General features: G+C 43.9%; 1 protein-coding gene across 2 annotated transcripts in view; it reads left to right on the top strand.

Annotated features, from left to right (window-relative positions):
* The window catches only part of FAT1 (FAT atypical cadherin 1), a 110,726-nt gene extending 95,462 nt beyond the window's left edge, over positions 1–15,264 (top strand). The window contains exons 17-27 of one of the 2 annotated variants that reach the window (XM_088021387.1): positions 491–688; positions 1,104–1,905; positions 2,039–2,170; positions 3,850–4,007; positions 4,637–5,099; positions 6,561–6,714; positions 6,854–6,964; positions 7,675–8,306; positions 8,994–9,131; positions 13,718–13,753; positions 14,636–15,264. In XM_088021387.1, coding sequence (XP_087877513.1) covers positions 491–688; positions 1,104–1,905; positions 2,039–2,170; positions 3,850–4,007; positions 4,637–5,099; positions 6,561–6,714; positions 6,854–6,964; positions 7,675–8,306; positions 8,994–9,131; positions 13,718–13,753; positions 14,636–15,264 — 3,453 coding nt within the window. The remainder of the gene's footprint in view (positions 1–490; positions 689–1,103; positions 1,906–2,038; positions 2,171–3,849; positions 4,008–4,636; positions 5,100–6,560; positions 6,715–6,853; positions 6,965–7,674; positions 8,307–8,993; positions 9,132–13,717; positions 13,754–14,635) is intronic. The other variant, XM_028099852.2, reaches the window with a different exon arrangement.
* The last annotated feature ends 1,736 nt before the right edge of the window (positions 15,265–17,000 follow it).

The raw sequence follows: 17,000 nt of genomic DNA, 5'->3' as shown, positions 1-17,000 counted from the left end.
TATCTTTTCCAAAGACCACTTTTTAGAAAAACGGGAAGAGTAAAACGAGTCCGTCAATACTAAAAAAATGAGCGCTTTCAAGATCCAGCCAAGCTTTTCTCTCTCCTTTTTGTGCTTTGCTTTTTAAGACCTTCTCACTAGCTTGATCCTTCATCTGATTTTCTGCGGTCCCGTATTTGAGCAGCCTCCGAGAACCTCATCCACGTTTCTCTCCTCCTCCTCCCCCACCCCACCCCTCTTGCACTTCTGCTCCCCATGCATCCCTTCTTCTCACGTGTGCCCTCCCCAGGCTCCCACCTTTCCTTCGCCCCTGTCTCCTCCCGATCACTGCCCCCGCCCTCACCCCTCTTCTCTCTCCTCCTGTGCAGTGGGACGCAGCAAGGCTTTGTTTGCTGTATACATCACGTTACAGAAAACCTGCCTGTGTCTCCCACCGTGTAGATTTGGTTTTGTTGAGAGTCGAGGGGTTTTTGGTTCTTGTACCCTGCAGGAAAACAAGCCGGTGGGTTTCAGCGTATTGCAGCTGGTTGTGACTGACAAGGACTCCTCGCACAACGGCCCGCCCTTCTTCTTTACTGTTGTGAGTGGGAATGACCACGGGGCCTTTGAAGTGAACCAGCAAGGGGCTCTCCTGACATCAGCTGCCATAAAGAGGAAGGTGAAAGATCATTACCTACTGCATGTTAAGGTATGAAAGTCTTTATGATTTTATTGTGGATTCCTAGAGGAGAGATCCTTTGGGGGCTGTCTCCTTGTATGTAAATAGCTTACGTTTCATGATAAAACAAAACGAATAGAATTTTGGTCTTTTTTGTTTTTTTTTTTTTTTTTTGGCCATACCTTTGTTTTTATCCCAGGGCACGTTGAGGGGGTCTTATTTATTCATTTGGTTACTTCATCATGGACATTGACGGAGCTAAGCTTCCTTCTGAGTTAGCGAAAGGGCCGTGAAGAAGTATTTACCCTTTTTCTTGTAGGCTTCTTATGGAGAAATAAGTAATTGGTAATTTTTTAAAACATGAACAATGTAAATATATTTTTAGTAAGAAGTAAACAATGACAAAGGCGACAAAGGTGTTTTTGTTTTGTTAATTTTCTCACAGGTGGCAGATAACGGAAAGCCTCCCTTGTCATCTTTGACATACATTGACATCAGGGTCATTGAGGAGAGCATTTATCCGCCTGCAATCCTACCACTAGAGATTTTCATTACTGCTTTTGGAGAGGAATACTCAGGCGGCGTCATTGGGAAGATTCACGCAACGGACCAAGACGTGTATGACACGTTAAGCTACAGTCTGGATCCCCAAATGGACAAGCTTTTCTCTGTTTCCAGCACCGGGGGTAAGCTGATAGCCCACAAAAAGCTAGATGTAGGGCAGTACCTTCTTAACGTCAGCGTCACCGATGGGAAATTTACGACAGTGGCGGACATCACAGTGCACATCCGACAGATAACACAGGAGATGCTGAACCACACCATTGCTATCCGCTTCGCCAATCTCACCCCGGAAGAATTCGTTGGTGACTACTGGCGCAACTTTCAGCGGGCTTTACGGAATGTCTTGGGTGTGAGAAGGAACGACATACAGATTGTCAGTCTGCAGCCCTCTGAACCTCATCCACATCTGGATGTCTTGCTTTTCATAGAGAAATCAGGTAGTGCCCCGGTTTCAACCAAACAACTTCTGCACAAGATTAATTCTTCCGTGACCGATATTGAGGAAATCATTGGTGTTAGGATACTGGATGTATTCCAGAAGCTCTGTGCAGGACTGGATTGCCCATGGAAATTCTGTGACGAGAAGGTGACCGTGGATGAAAACGTTATGTCAACGCATAGCACGGCCCGACTGAGTTTTGTGACTCCGCACCACCACAGAGCAGCCGTGTGTCTCTGCAAAGGTAACACAAGTAGATGAAAGCAGGGGTACAGATCATTTCACGGGAAGCCTTTGACGGCTACGCAGTAACGATCATTTTCTTGAAGTTCCTGTTAATTAGCTTTCCCCCCCTCCCCTCTGTTTTTTAAACAAAGAGGGAAGATGCCCACTTGTCCATCACGGATGTGAAGACAGTCCATGCCCTGAGGGATCCGAGTGCGTCCCCGATCCCAGAGACGACAGATACACCTGCGTCTGCCCGGGGGGCAGGTTTGGTCAGTGCCCAGGTAAGAGTTCAGTGATGAAGCACGCTCCTGTTTTTAAAAGTCACTTCCAGTGTTTCTTGCCATCGTTTTCTTTATTGGGGTCGACAGACGTCGTAAAGTGCATTCATAGTAGCAAGTCTGGCGTACGCATGGATCGAGAGCGCTAGTCACCTTTCCTTCCTCTTCGTATGACAGCCCGCCCCTGAGTTACCAGTGATGCTCTTCCTTCTCTGTAATCGTGGTCAACAGACACTCCCATATGTACACATGCAGAGTGATTTTTCCCACATTATCTTTACCAAAAGAAAAAAAGAAAAACTAAAAAGTTACCACATCTCACAGAGTCCACTGCTTGCTTTTCCGTGGCTTAGCGCATGTCGTGGGCATCTTCCTGAGTCCGTGGCCGTAAACTAATGCTTTCCAGGGGTTATACCATGGTTTTCCAACTTTGTCCTTATTCATAGAGGTTGAGGTTGTAAAGATGTTTTCATGTGTTAAAAATGAATCCTTTTCTACACTTAATCATGGTGAGGTGCTGAGGAGTGGACAGAATTGCTGAGTCATTCTGTGGTAGTCCTAAAACTAATATAGCATTGCTAATTATACTTTTAATTTTTTAAAAAGTACTTTTATACATACGGCTTTATTTATTGGTGCTTTCTAAAACTAGGATTTACTACGTCAAAGATTAACTACATTTTTGGGGCTCCTGGGTGGCTCAGTCATTAGGCGTCTGCCTTCGGCTCAGGTCATGATCCCAGGGTCCTGGGAATCGAGCCCCGCATCGGGCTCCCTGCTTGGCGGGAAGCCTGCTTCTCCCTCTCCTGCTCCCCCCACTTGTGTTCCCTTTCTCTCTGTGTCTCTGTCAAATAAATAAAATCTTAAAAAAAAAAAAAAATTAACTACATTTTTCATTTTTAAATGTACCATTAGTTTCCCAGAAAGTTACACCAATTCCTTTCTTGTAGTCATGTGTGACCATCTCACTCCCCATTCTCTTACCAATATATGGTTTTCAATTAAAAAACAAATTCCCCCATCCAGTGGGCATGAAATGATACCTAGTTATTTTAGTTTGCATTGCTCCAGCTTCTTGTGAAAGTTTTGTTTATTCCTACTAGCATTTCCTCTCTTGGACTGACCTGGTCATATTCTTTGCTTGCTTATTGGGGTTATTTGTCTGTTTCTTGTTTTTAGTGTGTAGAACATTCTGTGTGCTGTGAGCATGAATGTTATCTCCATCCCACTGTCTGTTACTGGTGTTTTGATTTGTTTACAGTATCTCTTGTCATTTTGAAATTTAATTTTTGTCAGTTCTGTATAATTTTACCTAATTATTTCCACCATTTTTGGAAACTGGGGATTATATTTCGCTTGAAAAGGTTCCCCAAACCACCTGAGGCTGTGTAAATACTTTCCTCAATTGTCTTCTAATAATTTTATATTGAACCTTTTTATATTTAGATCTTTCATTGTTTTAGAATTCATTTCTCTCTGATACAGTAGTCCACTTCTCTTCCAAAAGGAAATCCAGTTATGCTATTGGTTTTTATTAAAGTAAATAGACATTTTCCATTGAACTGAATTTTATAACGTTGTAACGTTAAATAAAAACTTGGATCAGTGGTGGGGGAAATCTCACTTTTACAAATACGCTTCAGCTTGGTTCTGATTTATGTTTTCCTCTTTGTGATTCACAGGGAGTTCATCTGTAACATTTACTGGAAACAGCTTTGTGAAATACCGTCTAATGGAAAATGAAAACAAATTAGAGATGAAACTGACCATGAGGCTCAGAACATACTCAGCTCATGCGGTTGTGATGTACGCACGTGGGACTGACTACAGCATCTTGGAGGTACGTTTTTGTACCTGAAGACTTTAAAAACACGAAATTCCATTTCATGTTCACATTGTCCATTTAAAAAAAAAATTAAGGGAAATGATTTTATTCCACGCTTAAATAGTTCCTTGATAACTATGAGTTTTAGACTCTTAGGTTAAGAAGCTATTTTTGCTCTGCAGTAGTATAGAAATGGACTTCTGTGTCTCACAACTTTTTTCGGTCATGTGACAGTTAACATTCAAACTCCAAGGGGTATTACATCTTATTAATGTTACATAGAGAGTTTATAGTGAGTATTCACAAGTGCTTATAAGTGATAATTATCTTTTTTTTTTTTAAATGCGTGATCCACTTTTGATTTTAACTGATGCTATTTTTGGTTGTTATTCAGTTAACGGTCAGTTAATTGTGGGTGATTTCCATGATGCTTTTTGGAGGTGCAGTTGGCACTTGAACTTGTGTTAGGTTCATTTTTACTCTTTGTGCAGTGATGAGACGAGCGCGTGTTCTGCAGCGCTTAAATGCAGTCTCACTCAGTTTCCCTTCAGCCGCTAAACGTACCTCTCCTTTGGATGTTTGATCAGAGTTCCTCGTTGATGATCCTGCGAGAGTAACGTGGACGGTAATTGTCTTTATCACAGATTCATAACGGAAGGCTGCAGTACAAGTTTGACTGTGGGAGTGGTCCTGGCATCGTGTCTGTGCAGAGCATTCAAGTCAATGATGGGCTGTGGCATGCCGTGTCTCTAGAAGTGAATGGAAACTATGCTAGGTTGGTTCTAGACCAAGTTCACACTGCATCAGGCACAGCCCCCGGGACCCTGAAAACCCTAAACCTGGATAACCATGTGTTTTTCGGTGGCCATATCCGTCAGCAAGGCACCAGGCACGGGAGAAGCCCCCAAGTCGGGAACGGTTTCAGGGGCTGTATGGACTCCATTTACTTGAATGGGCAGGAGCTCCCTCTGAATAACAAGCCAAGAAGCCACGCGCACATTGAAGAATGGGTGGATGTCTCTCCTGGGTGCTTCCTAACAGCTACCGAAGACTGCTCGAGCAGCCCTTGCCAGAACGGAGGCATCTGCCACCCCTCACCTGCTGGAGGTAGGCCTCGTCATGCTAGTCATCTTCAGAGTATTACGCGTGGAGACCCTTGGCAGGTTCCTCAAGTCTTTGTTTTCCCTTCCCACTCGCACGATGGTGTCAGATCCTGCAGGCAGTGTTGGAATGGAGGGAAGCCAGAGCAGGGCTGGACTCAGGATTCTAACCGCAGTCAGGCTGCAGGGCCTCCTCGTTCTGCACCAGGAACCACTGGTGAACCACAGCCACCTCTGTGCTCTTCTTCCTTGTGCTGCGTGTTTGTTTGGCACACGCTTCTTCCAGCCACAGAACTGTACACTCAGTCCTCCTTGAGGGCCCCCTTAGATCTGATGGCTCAGCACCTAGGGACTGCTAGTGTCGCTACAGGTGGGGTTTGGTTTTCCAGAATGCCTTGAACCCTCCTGAAGTGTCGCCAGTCGTGTCCTGAAGCCTCAGCATAGTAGAGTACTCTGTGGCATTTGTAAACCTGCCCTCTTTGGCCCCCTCCCGGTAATAGAAGCTATGAAAGGACAGTCATGGTGCCTCATCAGGAGAGAGTTTTGTGCAATTAATGGAGCAAAAATCAGAATAGCACTTCACTGGGATTTCCAGGGATTTGGCTTTGTGTTATTTTCTTTGGGAAGTGTTTGTGCATACTCCACGCAAAGAACAGGCCAGGTTATCCCCAAAATAATACTCTGCGTGAAAGTGTATCCTGTGTTCACGTTCCACGTCCAAGTCAGGGCAGCAAGGACGCCGTCCTCGCTGACTCACTCAGGGATGAGACTGAGAAAAGCATTTTCTTGAAACGTGCAACCACGATCCCTGGAGCAGCAGGAGGGCGGCAAAGTGGTGCCACACACGGGCTCGTAAAGCTTCTAGCTCGGAGTATCACATCTTTGGCCAAAGAAACTCCCACAGCCGTGCCCACCTTCAGAGGCAGCAGGGAAGTGCAGTCCTGCCCCAAAAACAGTTGGAAAAAGTCTACCACACTGTCCCATGTCTAAGTCTTTGCAAAAGTCTGACGTTCTTTTTGTTCCTTTGGACACCTTTGACAATCACCTTCCCTTGACGGTAGTTCATAGTCTTCTGAATACTTTCACATTATCATCTCAGCCTTTCAAAGTTTGGGAGCTGCAAATGGGATGTTCAGTAGTTAAGTGTTGTTAGTTGGCATGGCTACTCAAATAAGGACTGTTTTTCCTTGCTCTCTATGCTTGGGCCAGTGACCTTACATAAATTATGATTAAGTCAAGCTGATTATGAGTTCTCTCTTCAGCTCTTTTGGTTTGGTTATACCAACGGTGGAAGTTAGATCTTGTTGATAACGACGACATCGTACCCAGAGGGAATACGAATTGTACTAACTTCTACGGGTCTCAGAGAACGAAGGCTTCTCTTAAAAGTCAAAACCAATATTATACTGAGATAGATTCTTTGAGTTACTGAATGATTGGACTTTTTTGTTCCCTTTTGCTCCTGTAGGTTATTACTGCAAATGCAGCGCCCCGTACATAGGGACATACTGTGAGTTGAGCGTCAATCCGTGTTCCTCCAACCCGTGTCTTTATGGTGGCACGTGCATCGTGGACAACGGGGACTTCCTGTGTCAGTGCAGAGGATTATACACCGGTCAGAGGTCGGTGTAGCCCTCAGGATGAAACTCCTTAAAATGCCTCCCTTTTATACATAGCATTACGTTTACTTGTTCTCTGTTGTGCCGTATTCCTTTGCAGTAGAAGTGTGATGCTGATGCCTCTTTCCGTGTCCTCCCCCAGGTGTCAGCTGAGCCCTTACTGCAAGGATGAGCCCTGTAAAAATGGTGGGACGTGCTTTGACAGTTTGGACGGTGCTGTCTGTCAGTGTGATTCGGGTTTTAGGGGAGAAAGGTAACTGGCCTCTTCCAACATTTGTATTTGTGCCTCCCTGTCGTGTCACATCAATTCGCAGATGTGACAGAACTTTATTCGTTTGGGCGACGTTGCTTTAGACTTTCATGTTCCCCACCCTTAGGTCCTTGTAGATTTTATTAAAGGAGGGAGGGTTTGAGACGTGTCGGGCACACCTGCACGGGCCCCGTTTGGAAAGGCAGAGGGCGTGGAGAGGCCCGGGAATGTTCCGTCAGGTGAGGGGCTGTGGGAGGTTTTCAGCAGGAGAAATGTCTTAAAATGGAAAACAGTTTTCTAACCTTTCACATGTTTTATGCAGCTGTCATTTTCCATACAGGAAGATTAGAAATCTAAGCTTAGCCTGTTAGGACAGTTTCCAGCCTACGGTTTATCCAAATGCACATTCTGAACAACGAGAATCAGACACAGACTGAATGCTTAGCCCGTGAGTTTGGTTTAGTCACCTGTGGCATCCTAGAGAAATGGCTTTTAAATAGGGCGTGACATGATGCTTATCTCCCCGAAGGCCCCAGTATAGACTCGCGTGATTAATTACTCCTCGAGAGGTGTTTTGTGGTCATGACTGTTGGTAGTGTGTTCCTGGTGGTCACCTACTGTGTTTTGTTTGGGTTCAGTCCGTGGTCTCTGGGAACCACGGGCCTGGCCTGTCATGACATGTGTGGCAAAGTGTCTGTCCTCGTTCTTGGCAGGTGTCAGAGCGACGTTGACGAGTGTGCCACCAGCCCCTGCCGCAACGGGGCGCTGTGTGAGAACACGCACGGCTCCTATCACTGCAACTGCAGCCGAGAGTACAGGGGCAGACACTGTGAGGACGCCTCGCCCAATCAGTACGTGTCCACTCCGTGGAACATCGGACTGGCTGAGGGCATAGGCATTCTCGTCTTCATAATGGGGATATTTTTGCTGGTGGTGGTGTTTGTCCTCTGCCGCAAGATGATCAGTCGGAAGAAGAAACACCAGGCTGAACCCGAAGACAAGCACCTGGGCCCCACCGCCGCTTTCTTGCAAAGACCGTATTTCGATGCAAAGCTCAACAAGAACGTTTACTCAGACATACCCCCCCAGGTGCCTGTCCGTCCTATCTCCTACACTCCAAGCATTCCGAGCGACTCCAGGAACAACCTGGACCGCAATTCCTTTGAAGGATCTGCCATCCCGGAGCATCCGGAGTTCAGCACCTTTAACCCCGAGTCTGTGCACGGACACCGGAAAGCCGTGGCCGTCTGCAGCGTGGCCCCAAATTTGCCTCCGCCGCCACCTTCAAACTCCCCTTCCGACAGCGACTCCATACAGAAACCCAGCTGGGACTTCGACTACGACAGTAAGAGTGGCCCTTTGCATCTGCATAAAATGTCACCGAGCTGAACGGTGACCCTGTACATTTTGCCAGAGCTTCGGGTGGGTCTAGTCACGTGGTGGAGCCCCTGGTGGTGGTACGTAGGCTCACACTCCCGAGACCCTGGGTATGATGTGAGAAACCTGCCCTGGCTGAGCGCCGGGGCTGTGATGTCCCGTGAATCAAGGACCTGAATCTAGTCCTGCTCACACTAATATTCAGGAGAGATCATTTCATTTTGGGGATGGATATGGGCTCTCTAGGATCTTGGGGGCTTTTTATGACAAATTAGGAAGGGCATTTGGCATGATGGATTTTTAAAAAAATAGAAGTGGTAGCATTTATAGCAGCGGCCTAACATATCTTTTGATGCTTTAAAAATGGCTGTATGTACCTTTTTAAGAGGAAGTTTTAATTCCCCATACTGTCTCATGATCTCCACGAGCGGGGTTATTGAGAATTTTTCTGTTCTGTGAATCTGCAAGAATGCTTGCAGCTTTGTAGGTTTTTGGTTTGTTTTTCAGATGCTTCTCCTTTTTCTTTCAATTGTTCCCATAGTTGGTCAGGCTCAGGCAGTATTTGGGTGCTGCTTGCTCTGTGTGAGAACACAGCAGTGAACCACCCAGAGGCCTTACCCTCACGGGGCTGACCGTTGTCATCTCTTCCTTTCAGCTAAGGTAGTGGACCTCGATCCCTGTCTCTCCAAGAAACCCCTGGAGGAAAAGCCTTCCCACCCATACAGTGCCCGGGAAAGCCTGTCGGAGGTGCAGTCCCTCAGCTCTTTCCAGTCCGAGTCGTGCGACGACAATGGTGAGTAAAGAGTTTTGAAACACTTCGCTGTGGGCATGGTGTGGCGTGTGGAATGTCGCGGATGTGCCCGGTGCCCTCGTGGAGGCTCAGACTGTGGTCACGTCCCACTCGGGAGCACCGGTACACAGCCCGCAGCCCCTTGTACAACCTGCATGAACATCTGCGGGGGAAAAGAGTTCAGACATTCCTGATGGGATAGGCATTTGAATTGCAGCAGCTTGTCAGATATAGGGAAGAAAGTATACTGAAGATGTTTTCTCATTAGGGTTTTTTTTTGTTTTTGTTTTTGTTTTTTCACAACAGTAAATGTTCTAGAGGTGTTGTGGGGTTTAAAAAAAAAAAAAAAAAATGCTTGCAGCAGCTTTCTTAAGCACAGCCCCCGACCCACACTCCTACTCCTGCACCCCGGGGTGGCGATGCGGTAGTCGGAAATGTTCAGCTCCGGTAGCTCCTTCGCTATTACAAGGTTTTATTTGTCTCTTCCCCCAACTCCCCTGCGGCCCCAGCTCCCATTTGGATCAGAGCGTACTGACTGAGAGCACAGTTTAAGAGATTGCTAGTAAGTTTGATTATATTTCTAATGAAGAAAGTCTGACAGTGGGATCTTTGATGCCAGTTATGTTAATCTGATTTCCCTAGGTAAACTGCGTTAATAACCAGCTTTGCCATGTTAACACATACCAGTAGAGAAAATGGTCAATATTCAGTAATAAAATAGTTGTTGGTGGAAATTTTTGCAGCTCAGAATTAGTAAGTTTGACTTTTTTTTTTTCCCCTTAAAAATGTAATGTGTTTAACCATTTCAAATATTTGCTGGAAAGAAATAACTCATTATCATTTATTTCTAAACCCAGAGTAATATATTTCATAATATATTGCAGTCTTTTTCCAAACTAAAGATGGCCATGAGTTGACTCCATTCATTTCTGATTTCAAGCATGTTACGTGTCGGATCAGAGTTCACCTGTGTTTATTACTCATTACTTAGTGACGGAGTCTGTGAGCATAGCTTTGCTTGTTAAACCAAAAGAATAGAATTCTTTCTTCCATTAGGTTTAACTTAAAACAGTAGTGTTGCCAGTTAATGTAACTTATATTTTGGTTCCTAAAATGCTCTTCATAAATACATTTCAGAATCTTGTCAGTGTTTTCCTCGAAACATCGTTCTTCTTAATACTCCTAAATACTTGTAATAAACTGTGGTCCATTAGTTATGAAAGTTAATTTCTGGAAAATGCAGTGTGAGAAAGAAAACATATCCAGGAGTGTTTGTATTTTAATTTTTATCAGTCATAAAGTCTGTTCATTATATTTTTAGTTTTCTGAGGCTTTTGTAACAGATTACCATGAATGTGGTGGCTTAAAACAGGTACATACATGTATCATCTTACAGTTCCGTAGTTTAGGAATCCCACCACAGGTCAGTGGGCTCACCGGGAGGTATTGGCAGGGCGACTGTGTTTCTGCCCCCTCTAGAGGAGATACTGCTCCCTGACCTTCCCCAGCTTCTAGAAGCCCGTCTTCTTGCAAAGATAGCATTGCCTCTCTTCAGCCATTCTCCTGTAGTCTTTGCTCCCTCCACCCACAGCTAGGAGAGATTCTGCCCTTTTAAGGACCTTTGTGAATACACTGGGCTCCTACAGACCACTTAGGAAAATCTCCCCCATCTCTAGATCTTTAATCACTTCAGCCAAGTCGGTCCCTTTGCCAGGGATGCTAACACATTCCCCGTCTCCCAGGATTAGATGTGGACATCTTGGAGGGCCATTTTTCAGTTTACCATACGCACACATGTTTATCTTGGCATAGATGCTTTAAAACAATCTGATCTACAAATAAAAGGGAATTTACCTAGGAAACAGCCAGGCAGATAGCCTGCATTTCTCTGCTGGTATGTTAGCTCCCCAGCTGTTAGCCTGTCTGCAAAAAAGACAAGAAATTTGGAGGTGGGAGCACACGGAACAGAATTAAAGCCAGTTTTGTATTTATATTACATATTTTATCTTCAATTATGTAACGCTTTTTCTTGGAATGTACAAATTCATTAAATAAACCCAGCAAATTGGCTTAGCAAGCACTTTAATGTTTAAACGTGAAGTCTTTTGCCCATGAGATGTTGAAATAAGGATTGTTTTGGCATGACTAGATCTGTAGGTGAGAAAACTTAAGAGCTAAAATATGTCTTAAATTACAGTATAATGTGGTTACTTATCCCTTTGATTAATAACAAATATATATAGCTTGATTAGAAAAATGTCTAAGCTATATAATAGCAAGAGTATAGGGGTCGTGCATAATTATATTATGTGTTATGCTGAAGTTTTCACATTTTTAAATTAGGTAGAAATTATATAATATAAAGAAATCCTATTTAACACACTGTTTTCTAACTGAAGATGTTCCTAATTCACTCCTTTTGTACCTTTTTACAAGCTTCCGTAGTGACTGTAGTACACCTTGTCAACGCTGTCGTTGACACGGTGGATGAAGAAGGTACAGTCACCCAAAGTGTGCTGTGTGTTTGTGTGTATAGTGACTGCCACTAGAACAGTGTGCTTCTGCCTTTTGCAGTGTTATAAAGTCGTTTGTGGTTCTGACGGGGTTGAGTACTTTGTGCAGGTGTGTATGTATATTCATCGTCCAGGCACATTACAAAAATATTCTGATGTATGTTGCGTCCTTGTCACTTTTTCCACCCATAGTGAATTTGTGTAGATCCCGGAAATGACCCGTAGGATCTTGACAACTTGGCTTTACATGACACAGTATTAAGAAGCTTAGAAGTCATTCTAGCTAAACATTTTTTTTAAAACCCTCTTCATAGGAATAACACTAACACACAGCTTTTATAATTACCTGAGTGTGATCAAGGATAATGATAGAACATGGCAGAAAGTAATTATTTTCATTATATGGTTTAGTGAAAATTAATATGGAGCTTTTATCTCTCTGTTCAAAATTCTGTGAAAGGGCATTGATCCGCACCAAAAGTTAAATTAAATCAGCCCTTTATTAATGCACTGAAATTTGAGTAATACGTGTAAATTGCACAGCCTAGTAGCTTTTAAACTGTAAATCCCATCCCCAGGAGGGCTTAGAATTTACCTTTTTATACACCATCAAGAGTGCGTTAGGCATAGGGGATCGTCTTTGGGAGGACATGTATGTTTTCAGGATTGAGTTGAGAAGGATGGTTTCGGGATGGGCAGGCCAGGCCGAGGGTTGTACCTTCCTAAGAACAGGTACTGTGTCTTGGTCAATCAGAAAGTAATCTGTATTTTGTCTAGTGGATTTTAGTTATAAATATTGATGGAATTTTAAAAAACAGAGCTTTAAAACAGTTCTTTCATGGGATTTCCTTCGTTGAAAAATAATAGAAACTGTATTTTAAAGTTGAATGCTTGCTTGAATTTTAAGAATCGAGTGCCTCTGGAGTCACAGAGGTTGTCAGTCCTCTCAAAGAAATTACCACATGTTTAGTAGACTTTAAGAACAATTCTGTAGATACACATTGACTGAATACTGGCTTATTCAATTTTTTAGAACGACCATGGTCGTGTCAGTTTTAGCTTTAAATTCCTGGAAGGGAACCATCAATCAGATCCTGTTTGTTCCAAATTTGTTACATGGGTTTTCAGGAACGTTGTAGAATGCATGGAAAGCATTGGTTTTGTTCGGAAAAGCACTGCAGTGACCCTGTTTCTACCATGATTACTACTTTCCAAGAATAAGGATCATGACAATCCTCAGAGTTCGGGCTCGACCTACATTAGCTGATTTAATCCTCCTAATAAAGGGATTTCTACTCCCCTTTCAAATGTCAGAACCTGAAGCTTAGCCAGGGTAAGCAGCCTGTCCAGGGCCATGGCCCTGACTGACGTGGAATTTACATCTTCTTTCCCGGCCTTCGTGCTGGAGTTCTGTGTATGACATGGCAGTTCTGAAGGAGCGAGTGGCCTTGCAGATCTGGGGTGGGGACAGGAGTAAGCACAGCCCATGCTCTCTCCCAGGAGAAGGGGACAAATGCAGTGGGAATGTCAGGTCACATTCAGAATGGGCAAGGTTTGCGGAGGGTTTCTTCTAGCGATTCACGAGTCCCTGCGTTGGTGAATGTGTCTGAATGTAACGTATGTTCGAGCGCCGTAATGTGCTGTAAAGTGTGTCTTAGTGTAGCTTTAGATGTATTTGGATTCTGTCATTATATTCAGTATCACGAAGGTATCATTTAAGTTCCTATTTACATGTTAGTAGAGCCTATAGACTTTAATTATTCCTAACCAAATTGTGCTTTCAGGTTCAGATTGCCAGAAAAAAGGGAAAAGAAAGTAAATTCATGTTTGAGTTCCCCGGCAAAGCTCATGATCCCGATCTCTTCCTCCCCTCCCCTGTCCCGTTCCATTTGCGCTCTGTACATTTCTCAGCCGTTCGGAACTTCCGTAGATCATGGCTTAGAGGCCTGGTCCATGGCTGACTGGGCCTTGATAAACAGTTGGCATTGTATTATGTACTGATCTTGATTGCCTTTTCAGCCGTCTTTCTGTTTTAATTATAAATGTTTTCTTTTCTCTCTACTCTGCCACCAAAAGAGTCTTTGGCTGCTCCTGACCTCAGCAAATCAAGAGGTGACTTATGCATGCCAGTTGTTCATTGATACTCACTAAAAAACATTGGTAAAGATTTGACCCAAGGCTGACTTGCTTCACTTGTTTGCTGCAGTAACTAAGTCCAGAGCTGTTTGTACGCTGCACTCTAAACACGTCGCCTCGCCTGTGTGTCAGAGGAGTTCCGTAATCCTTGCCGGGGGAGGGGGAGGCATTCCCACATCGGGAGGTTTTTTTTAAAAAAAAAAAAAAAATACAGCCTAAAATGCCCCTTTGCCCTTGTTAAAGTAACAAAAAAACTGGTTGTTGTAATCGATCAAAAATTGTGCTCTGTGTTTCAGTGTCGGATTGCATTTTGCTTGATTTGGAGGCATGCTTTGTTACATACTTACATTAATATCATTTGTAGTTTTTAGTATAAAGCTTGTATGGTTATAAAGGAATTTTATTTTTTAAATGTTAGCATGTTAAAGATTACTTTTATTACCTTAAACAGTTGCATCAAGTGTTTAAAGGACCAGACTTCTTCACTGTGTCCTGAGCCTGAACGGATACCTTCACGTAGAGCAGTGGGTTCTGAATGACAGGCAGGAGCTGAAGGGCTGATGGGAATCGCTTGTGGAGAGTGCATGTCCTTTAGACGCTAGCACCCTGCTTCTGGTCGGACTTCTGTCTCCTTGAAAGTTAGGTCCCTACATGAAACTCGGTCCCCATTTGGAACTAGCGCCTAGTTCAGAGAGGTTGTCACACTTGCGCGGGGGGAGGCCCTCAAACAATGAGCAGAGGTTTCCACAGGGAAGAAGCCGTGGGAAGCCTTTGCCCTTGTGTTACAGTGAGCTCTTAGCCCACTCTCGCAGTCTCTGGGGAGAAGAGACACTGAAGTCTGTTCTCTTTTCTACCAAGGGTATCACTGGGACACATCGGATTGGATGCCCAGCGTTCCTCTACCAGGTATACAAGAGTTCCCCAATTACGAGGTCATTGACGAGCAGACCCCTCTGTACTCAGCAGACCCAAACGCCATCGACACAGACTATTACCCTGGCGGCTACGACATTGAGAGTGATTTCCCACCACCACCAGAAGACTTCCCCGTGCCTGACGAACTGCCCCCCTTGCCTCCGGAATTCAGCGACCAGTTTGAGTCCGTACACCCTCCCAGAGACATGCCCGCCGCAGGTAGTCTGGGCTCTTCCTCGAGAAACCGGCAGAGGTTCCACTTGAATCAGTATCTGCCCAATTTCTATCCCGTTGATATGTCTGAACCTCAAAAAACAGGCCGCGGCGAGAACAGTACGTGCAGAGAACCCTACGCCTCCTACCCTCCAGGGTATTCCAGAAACTTTGAAGCTCCTCCTGTAGAAAACATGCCCATGTCTGTGTATACCTCCACGGCCTCCTGCTCTGATGTGTCGGCGTGCTGTGAAGCGGAGTCTGAGGTCATGATGAGTGACTATGAGAGCGGGGATGATGGTCACTTCGAAGAGGTGACGGTCCCTCCGCTGGATGCCCAGCAACACACGCAGGTCTGACGCTCAGACTCCCCCCAAAGTGCCTGGACTTTAACGAACCTGGAGATTATTACATAAATGATCTTCTGCATCATTCTCTGCAGCAGTGCTTCAGTGTTTTTTTTTTTGTTTGTTTGGTTTTTTTGTGTGTGTGTGTGTGTGAGCTAAAATGGGCATGGCTGCACTGAATCACGCACCTCTTGACAAGTTAGCCATTTCCGGTGTCCGAACCTACTGTAACGGGAGGGGATTTCCTTTGGCCGTGCCATTTCTGAACACCTGTGTGCATTTACATTGGGCTGTTAAAATAATGAAACGAGAAATCAGCCCTGTCATCTTGTTAGCATGATTCATGTATTTATATAGATTTGATTTTAATTTTCCTTTTCTTTGTGTAAATTTTATGTACAGATTTGATTTTTCATAGTTTTCACTAGATTTTCAAAACATATGGTGCATTTGTTTTTGACTGAAATTTGGTGGTGTTAGCGTCATTACCTAGCACCCTGATTTTTTTTTTTAATATAACCAGGGTTTCATTCTATGTCCTCTTCCGTTGAGGTATGACATTCCATTAAGACATTTCAATATCAGTCCTTCATTTCTAGCTGTACATAGGAGGGGGAAAGATCTTCTACATGGACATGTCTTAAATGCGTGACTGTATTTTAGAATTATAAACATTTTTCATTACTGGAAAGTGTAATGGGGACCTTCTGCATACCTGTTTAGAACCAAAACCGTCACGACACAGTTTTTATAGTGTCTGTATATTTGTGATGCAACGGTCTTGTAAAGGTTTTTACTGAAAACTACCATTAGCCAGTCTTTCTTACTGACAATAAATTATTAATAAAATAATTTAGTTTTACAGCCTGTTTTTCCTCTGGATTTAGACTCTTGTTTGGGATTCAGTTAAGGAGTTGACAGAGAAGGCTGGATGGATGTAGAGATGTTAGCTCTTTGTGGCCTTAAATGTGAAGGGTCCAGGTGCCCAACCAGGAGGTACTTACAGATGTAGCCACTAGGCAGCAGTGCATGGCTACTCGAGCCTGCTCAGAACTATAGGTGTAAACAGAAAACCACGTTCTTTTATGTTTTTCCAACTAAAACGTCAAGAAAATTTTCCTCTATACATCTTCTCAGTATTTACTGGGTATCATTTAAAGGCTTCTATGGTCTTCAACCTATGACTTCTATCAAAAACAAAGTATAAAGCATTTTATCTTCTGTAACCAAAGAACACCTCCTACTTGTGTAGGATTTAGTGTGAAATCAAGAAGCTATTTTGCATGTGTATACAGTGAAATCCATCCATCCAACAAATATTTATCTACTATGTGTCAGTCAGGCATCCTTAGAACTTCAGAAAGACAGTTTTTTCATTTATCAGATGAGACTAGATACATGGTCTGAGCACCAGAGCTAGCTCTGGTAACGAAAAACCAGCACGCTCATACCTGCTGCAGTAGCCACTTACAACTCCAAGCTGTTTCCTGTTTCCTGGTCATATTGTTAGGTCTCTATATTGTTTCTAGTCACTTTTTTTTTTTTTTTAAGGAATTGTGTATTAATTCGGTGTGATGTTTGAGGAAGGCCATGTAACCTAACCCACCTCCATGTAGTTACACCCTAACTTTTGGATTAATCCACATACACGGTTCTCATTGTTTTGGTGGTATAAATATTCAATGCTGCGCTAAGTGTAGTATGTGATGTTTGTTTCCATTTACTTCGTTACTTTCCCTTTTTCTGAA

The sequence above is a fragment of the Eumetopias jubatus genome, unplaced genomic scaffold (genome assembly GCF_037043125.1).
Source record: "Eumetopias jubatus isolate StellerSeaLion01/CBP00866 unplaced genomic scaffold, mEumJub1_p1.0 scaffold_2, whole genome shotgun sequence".
In the NCBI taxonomy this organism is placed as follows: domain Eukaryota; kingdom Metazoa; phylum Chordata; class Mammalia; order Carnivora; family Otariidae; genus Eumetopias; species Eumetopias jubatus.
Note: the sequence above shows the minus strand (reverse complement) of the source record. Positions and strands in the feature narration are given on the sequence as shown.